At 39.8% G+C, this 8,727-nt stretch overlaps 1 protein-coding gene across 1 annotated transcript; it reads right to left on the reverse strand.

The window, feature by feature from the left end:
- Window positions 1-3,728: 3,728 nt before the first annotated feature.
- On the reverse strand, window positions 3,729-4,655 carry LOC109174198. The gene has a single exon (XM_019323454.1). The coding sequence runs from the start codon at window positions 4,653-4,655 to the stop codon at window positions 3,729-3,731; it is 927 nt and encodes a 308-aa protein (XP_019178999.1).
- Between the last annotated feature and the right edge of the window lie 4,072 nt (window positions 4,656-8,727).

An 8,727-nucleotide genomic window follows, 5' to 3' on the forward strand; every position in this document is an offset into this window, starting at 1 on the left:
TTTCAGTTAATGATGAACAATGAATTTTATACACTTAATATATATTAAATATGAAAGAGATCATATTCTATAATGATGAATCTGCAATCCCACATAAAATCTAGCTTTAAAAAAAAATCTTATATATAATCAAATAATAAATAAAAGGCAAAAATTGAAACAACAAAGGAATCAATATCTGGAAAGGTATGTATTTCCAAAGTGGCTCACCAAGAGAAATAAACTACTCGATTAACATAAACATTATAGCAAAATCATATCGATCTTTATAAAAACACTCATTTTGACAAACGAACAAAAAATCTCAGGCATTTCCTCAGAAAGTCTAGTTGTAATATATCTTACATATACTCATATCGATTAGATAAATGTTTGATGATATTTTATTCAGCACAAGAACAGGAAAACAATATAAAGGGAAATAACAACTAACGTGAGAGACTCCTATCTAAGAGGGATGACTAAGGACTTATTCTCCTGTTACAATATTGACTAAACATATATAACAAGACTAACAAATAATATATGACTAACACTCCCCCTCAAGCACAAGGTCGGTGAGTCACCACATTGAGCTTGTCACGTAGAGCAGCAAAACGTGGACCAGCCAAGGGTTTGGTGAAGATATCTGCAATCTGATCCTTTGTTGAGACGAAATTAACAACTAAGTCCCCTGAGGCAACTTTGTCTCGTACAAAATGGAAATCAATTTCCACGTGTTTGGTTCGGGCGTGGAACACGGGATTAGCACAGAGATAGGTGGCCCCTAGATTATCACACCACAGAGTAGTCGGCTCGCCAGTATGTAGACCCAACTCGCGAAGCAATGAAACAATCCAAGTGACCTCAGCGGATACATCTGCTAGAGCCTTGTATTCAGCCTCAGTGGAGGAGCGTGCTACAGTGCGCTGTTTCCGAGATAACCAGGAGACGAGATTAGTCCCCAAGAATACAGCATAGCCACTCGTGCTCTTCCTATCTAACGGACAGCCGGCCCAATCGGAGTCAGTGAAGGCATGAATAGCCGAGGAGGCAGAGACTGTAATACGTAAACCATACTCAAGAGTACCCTTGACATACCGAACAACACGTTTCAAGAGACCCCAGTGATCAACAGATGGTGAGTGCATGAACTGACAGAGTCGATTGACAGCATAAGAGAGGTCTGGTCTAGTAATGGTGAGATATTGCAGGGCACCTACAATGCGCCTATATTGCGTCGGATTATCATGAAGCTGGTCCGACGGTGTAACAGACTGTGTAATAGCAGCCGGGGTTGCTAAAGGTTTGCAGTCAGACATACCAACCCGGTTTAGAATATCCTTCATGTAGCGCCACTGGGATAGCATGATTCCCCCTTCAACTTGTAACATTTCAATCCCAAGAAAGAACCCTGGGGTGCCTAGATCCCGAATTTTGAATGCAGTAGATAACCGGTGCAACAAAGTAGTAATAAGAGGTGGATCATTCCCCATCATGATTATATCGACAACATACACAAGTAGATATATTCTGGATGTTCCGGTAGAGTAATGAAAAAGAGAAACGTCGATTTTAGATGCCACAAAAACTGCAGATATCAAGAAATCGTGTAGCCTTTTGAACCAGGCCCGTGGGGCCTGTTTAAGACCATATAAGGACCGCTGTAAATGGCATACATGATCAGGATGAACTGGATCCTCATAGCCAGGCGGTTGCTTCATGTATACTGTTTCAGCTAGATGCCCATTCAGAAATGCATTATGAACGTCTAACTGCCACATGGTCCAGCTATGGGACACTGCTAGGGAGAAGAGTAGCCGGACTGTAGTCGGTTTGACTACAGGGCTAAATGTGTCAAAGAAATCTTCCCCAGCAACCTGGTTGAACCCCTTCGCAACGAGGCGTGCTTTATAACGCTCAATAGAGCCATCAGCCTGTCGTTTTGTACGGAACACCCACTTACAACCAATCACATTCATGTGTGGTTTAGCAGGCACCAAAACCCATGTGCTATTATGTAGGAGTGCATTGAACTCCTGATCCATGGCTTCACGCCATTCTGGGTGCCCAACTGCCTGTGAGTAGCAGGTTAGATCTGTACCTGCACTAAGAGCTTGAAATTGCTCATTCGTGCCTCGTGTCATGCGTCGTAGCCTCATAGCATGATCCCGTACCTGTGGTGCTGTTCGAGTGGCACGTTTCCGTGCGACCCGTTTTGGCCCCTCCAAAGCCAAAGGTGGTGTGTCCCGAGCCAAGGGCATCGGACTCCCTGATGGTATGGGGTCCGAGGGTGGAATAGTGGATGCCACAATTGGCTCAACATGTGAACATTCGGTTAAAACCGGGCTGGTGGCCCATGGTAGATTGAGAGGCACTTGTGTTGTAGTTGATTGACCTCCTGTGTCTGAAAAGGGGTAATTAGTTTCATCAAAACGTACGTGACGACATATGTAGATTTTTCCATTAGTTAGATTCATGCATCTGTACCCCCTAAAGGATGACGGGTAACCTAAGAAGACACAGGGTGCCGACTGGAACTCGATCTTGTGGCGATTATAAGGGCTGAGATACGGGTAACAGCGACACCCGAAGACACGTAGAAAAGTGTATGGGGGTGAGTGTTTATGGAGACGACTGTATGGGCTTTCATACTGTAATGTAGGTGTTGGTAAATAGTTGATTAGACACGTAGCCGTTTCGAAAGCATAGTCCCAATATTGAAGCGGGACAGAGCCTTCGGCTAGTAGTGCCAATCCGTTTTCAACTATATGCCTATTTTTGTGTTCAACGCGCCCGTTTTGTTCATGTGTGTAGGCACAGGATTGGCGGTGAATAATTCCAAGTTTGCTAAAAGTATGGTGCAGCTTGCGATATTCACCGCCGAGATCGGACTGGACGGACTTGATAGAACGCGAAAATTGGCGTTCTACCATGACACGGAACAACTCAAAACATTTATATATATCAGATTTCACCCGTAAGGGGTAAAACCAGCAGAAGCGCGAGTAATCATCTACAAATAGCAGAAAATACCTATAACCACTACTAGAGATTACAGGAGACGGGCCCCATATATCGGTATAAATTAAATCCAATACATTTTGACTAGAATGAAAGACCCTATCTATTGGAAATCTGGACGATTTGCCTAGCTGACAAGGCGTACACGACCCCGCTTTATTGGTTTTGTTTGGCGCAACTGGACAAGACTGCAGAATTTTATTTTGGACTTGTGCATGCGGGTGGCCCAATCTACGGTGCCAAACCACAGGAGTTGCCCGGGAAGTCAAAAATGCAAATGGAGACTGCGGAACAGAAAGCTTGTAAAGACCACCGGATGTTGGACCTTTAAGCAGAACCTCCCGAGTTATGGAATCCTTCACAACAAAGTAATTTTTATGAAACTCAAAAAATACGTTATTGTCGTTAGTGAAGCGATTAACGGACAATAAAGGCACAGATAAATCCGGGACACATAAAACATTAGACAAACGCAACATTTGTGACTTAGACGGGATCGATGCATGACCAACGTGAGAAATATCCAAACCTGCGCCGTTACCAACGCGAAGCACATCCCCGCCGGTGTACTCATCCGCCTAAGACATCATGGACACGTCGGGAGTTGCATGTGCCGACGCGCCTGTATCCCGAAACCATCCCGAAGCCGACGAGGGAGGCGCTGATTCATCCACAGCAGTCACCATATTGGCTTGGGCAGGAGGCTGTGTATTATATCTCTTAAATCAGTAAACTGCAGTATGGCCCTGGGCTTTACAAATCTGACACCGAGGAGCGTTGTTCCGTCCTCCCCGGCCTCTGTCCTGGCCTCCTCTACCGCCACGGCCGCGGTTCTGGCCTTGTCTGCCACCATCGTTGCTGCCTCGTCCACCATTGCTCCGGCCTCCACGACCGACATACAAGGCAGAAGGGGCCGCCGGGTAACCGCCGTCTGATCCGGTCGGGTAGTCATCGGCGTGTATGAAATCTTGGGCTTGCAGATAGTCGGATATTTGTGGAATCGTCACCGGAATCCCTGCTGCCGTGAGTGATGACGCCATGGCGCGATACTCCGGTCGGAGACTGCGGAAGACGAACAGGTTCTGTTCGTCAAGGGAGACGGGCCTGCCGGCGAGCGCAAGCTGTTCCACTAGCAGCTGCGCACGTCCGAGATACTCCACCGCACTGCCACTCCCTTGCTGGAGAGAATGGAACTGCCCGAGGAGGCTGAGACACCTGGCACGAGTGGTGTTGCCTAACGCCGCCATGATTGACTCCCACACCTCTCTGGATGTGGCCTTGCCGACGGCGAGGTGCATCACTTCATCCGAGAGGGATGAAATGATCAGAGATAAGATCAGTTGATCTTGCTTAATCCACGCTTTGTATGCGGGATTGGGAATCGGACCAGTGGTGGTAGCTGCGGAATTTGAACCGCCGGAAGCAGGTGGTGATTCGACCGTGGGCGGTGGACACGGCGTATCCCCATCGACGAACCCCAACAGCTCTTGGCCGCGAAGAAAAGGGATTATTTGAGTTCTCCAGAAGAGAAAGTTACGGTGGGTGAGTTTGATAGACACATGGTGGTTCGCACCGGCGAGGGGATTGGAGGCAGTCGCCGGTGGGTTTGATGCGCCGGCAGTGACTGTTCTTTCAGAGGAGTTCGTGGACATGGTGGGGGATTGAGTGATTGCCGGCGATAAAGATCGACAAAGGGGGTGAGAGAGAGAGAGAACCCGGTCTATCTGATACCAGATTAGATAAATGTTTGATGATATTTTATTCAGCACAAGAACAGGAAAACAATATAAAGGGAAATAACAACTAATGTGAGAGACTCCTATCTAAGAGGGATGACTAAGGACTTATTCTCCTGTTACAATATTGACTAAACATATATAACAAGACTAATAAATAATATATGACTAACAATATCTGACAAAACTACAAGTAAAAATTCAAAACATATAGATATATAATTAATTAAAGTCTAGAAAAGTAATTTTAAATTGGCTCACCAAGAGAAACAAAGTAAAAAATCAACAAATATATTATAACAAAATCAAATTGATCTTTAAAACGCACTCTCATTTCGATGGACTGATGAACAATGAAATCTAAAAAATATAATTCCTCAAAAAAATATTTGACATATATACTAATATACATTGGACATGAAAGAGATGAAACATAAGACCTAATTCTATGCAATTCACAAAATAAAAGAGAGAGAGAGAAAGAGAGAGAGAGAGAGAGAGAGAGAGAAAATAACTACCATGCCTTGGTGTTTATGTGAAAGTGTGGAACTGAAAATAAATAGATCTCAAAACCAAACCCCAAGAATGAAGCAACAAGCAAATTTATGACTATTAGTATGGCTAAAAAGATCAAGACAGCACATAGAGAATAATAAACCACAGGACGAAAAAAAAATCTCACTGAAAAATCTTATATATAATCAAAACTTTAAAAAAAAAATGAAACTGAGAACAAATTACTATAACGGTATTCTTGAATGATGTCACGCCTTACGTGACATTTTCCTATATGGAAAATCTCAACAATTAAATTTGTTTTCATTGGAGAAATATTACCATCCATAAATTTATGAAAACATTATAAAATATTTAAAATGATTTCTCTAATTTTAGAAAATTTTAAAATACCTTTTCTAATAATAAGAATTTGATAAAAAAAAATTAATTTTTATGCATAAACGAAGAAAAAATATTTATAAATATACTTATATTTTTTATATTTGTACTTTCCCACGTGTTTCGTATCCTAGGATTATTGTCCTCCTTTCCCGTTTCCATGAAACTTGGACTAGCATTCCTCAATTGCTTTGACCCTATGTGTATTTGGTACAGAAGTCATGACTTTAAAGCACATAATTTCATAACATAAAACGCATAAACTCATGAAATAATACACATAAACATGTTGGGTGTGTTGCACATAAATTCATAATACAAGACACTTAAAAACCATAATACGAGACACATAAATTCATAATACAAGACACTTACAACACTGACTCTGTTATAATATCCTATCTGTTCATAAATACTTTCACAACCTACTAAAGCATAAATAGTCAATATTGCCCCCACTGAGTCTCAAACACATGACATCCCAATTGGGAGACCCACTTGGTGCCACTAAACCACAAGATCATTGGTCTTAAATGACCCAACAAAAATCAAAGGAACCTACGATTGGAACTGACTACGAAAGAGATGTGCCACCACAACTCCCATGTAAATATGGACTTGTTTGATGATCCATATAGACAAAGATAATCCATAGTAGACACCTTTGCTTCCTCACTCCCTTCTACAAAAGGAGCATGAAAGAACATATTGGAGCAATTTATGCTCCTCCTTTCTGGGACCCAGGTCTAATGGAGATTGCAAGTGCACTTGGGACATTGGTCTAAAGGAGATTGCTAGTGCACTTGGGACATTTTAAAAGCCATTGCACCTTTAATTTATGTATCTATCGGCTTTGTGGGTCGCTATTACCTTCAGAAAGGAGTAGCATAAATTGATCCAATATATTCTGTCCCCATTTGTGGTAGGGAGTGAGGAAGCAAAGTGTCTACTATGGATTATCTTTGTCTATATGGGATCATCAAACAAGTCCCAATTCACATGGGAGTTGCGGTAGCGCATCTCTTCCGTAGTCATTTCCAACCGCAGGTTCCTTCGATTTTTGTTGGGTCCTTTAAGACCAATGACCTTGTGGTCTTGTGGCATCAAGTGGGTATCCCAATTGGGAGGTAATGGGTTTGAGCCTGTGTGAGGTCTCTCAACTTGGGTTTTTATTGTGCTCTATTATCGCTTTGATACTTTTTAGTTGGACTACTAATTTTAACTTTGCTTCTCGATTCTTTGTGGGGACTTTGTTGCAAATGTCAACTTCTTTTATGTTCTACAAAAGATCAAGGATATATGGACGTCACCAAAAAAGTTTTTAATGGTGATTTGGCTTTGCTAGCTTACAACAAGGATTTTGACACCTCTATGATTTTGAAAAGACTTGTCAGTTTATGATTTGCTAGAGATGGTGTCTGTTCTAAAAGAAACATAAAGAATTTTAAGGAATTGTGGGATGAAACACATGGAAACATTACGTATGACATGTAACTTGGTGAAGCTGGTATAAATATTTCTTGGAGTTAGAGTTCAGTTTAGAACTGAGTCTAACTATATTGCTCACCATTCGATCGATCTTCAAATCTTTCTGGGTTATCCTCCTGAAGACCCTTAACAAATTTCATTTTCAAGAATATAAGCATAATGTTCTAACAGTAATTGCAGTAAAACAAGTTTTTGGTGCATTCTGAACATCAATCATTTTGCATGTTGTCTTGTTGTCTAATTCTTATGAAGTTTCTTACATAAAAACAAGATAACATGCCAAAAAGAATGATGTTCAGAATGCACCAAAAAGCTGTTTTGATGCAATTACTGCAGAGAACATTATGTTTATATTCTTTAGAATGAAATTTTTTAAGGGTCTTCAGGAGGATAATGTAGAAACATTTGAAGATCAGATGGTGAGCAGTATAGTTAGAATCAATTCTAAAATGAACTCTAACTCAAAGAAATATTTATACCAGCTTCACCAAGTTACAAGCCAAAGGTATTGCTGCCTAGTGTTTCGTCCTGCAATTCCGTATATATCCTTCTATATTTCTTTTTGAACAAACACCATCTCTAGCAAAGTATAACATGTCACGGTTTCAAGACCATCAAACAATAGACTCGTAGAGGTGTCAAAATCCTTGTAAGCCAGCAAAATCAAAGCACCATTAACAACATTTGTGGTGATGTTCATATATCCTTGTTCATCAGTACGTGTATAACAGAAAAGAAGTAGTCATCTGCAGCAAAGTGCACAAATGTAATAACAAGCAAATTTCAAATCAATAGTCCAACTAATTAAAAATATCAATGGAACAATATAGCATAATGCAAACCGAGTTGAAAATAATCTCATAGAAAAATCATTATATATAAGCAAATCTAAAAAAGTTAATCGTAACATTTCTAACAACCAAACAATGAATCAAAGTCTAGAAAGGATATTCTAGAGTCGCTGACCGAGAAAAAACAAAGTAATAGATAAACAAAAATATTATAGCAAAACCAATGACACTCTAAATAAATAAATAAATAGAAACTCATTTTCAGTTAATGATGAACAATGAATTTTATACACTTAATATATATTAAATATGAAAGAGATCATATTCTATAATGATGAATCTGCAATCCCACATAAAATCTAGCTTTAAAAAAAAATCTTATATATAATCAAATAAAAAATAAAATGCAAAAATTGAAACAACAAAGGAATCAATATTTGGAAAGGTATATATTTCCAAAGTGGCTCACCAAGAGAAAGAAACTAATCGATTAACATAAACATTATAGCAAAATCATATCGATCATTATAAAAACACTCATTTTGACAAACGAACAAAAAATCTCAGGCATTTCCTCAGAAAGTCTAGTTGTAATATATCTTACATATACTCATATCTGACAAATCTACAAGTAAAATTTTGAAACATATAGATATATAATTAATTAAAGTCTAGAAAAGTAATTTTAAATTGGCTCACCAAGAGAAACAAAGTAAAAAATCAACAAATATATTATAACAAAATCAAATTGATCTTTAAAACGCACTCTCATTTCGATGGACTGATGAACAATGAAATCTAAAAAATATAAT

The sequence above is a fragment of the Ipomoea nil genome, unplaced genomic scaffold (assembly GCF_001879475.1).
Source record: "Ipomoea nil cultivar Tokyo-kokei standard unplaced genomic scaffold, Asagao_1.1 scaffold0545, whole genome shotgun sequence".
Lineage (NCBI taxonomy): Eukaryota > Viridiplantae > Streptophyta > Magnoliopsida > Solanales > Convolvulaceae > Ipomoea > Ipomoea nil.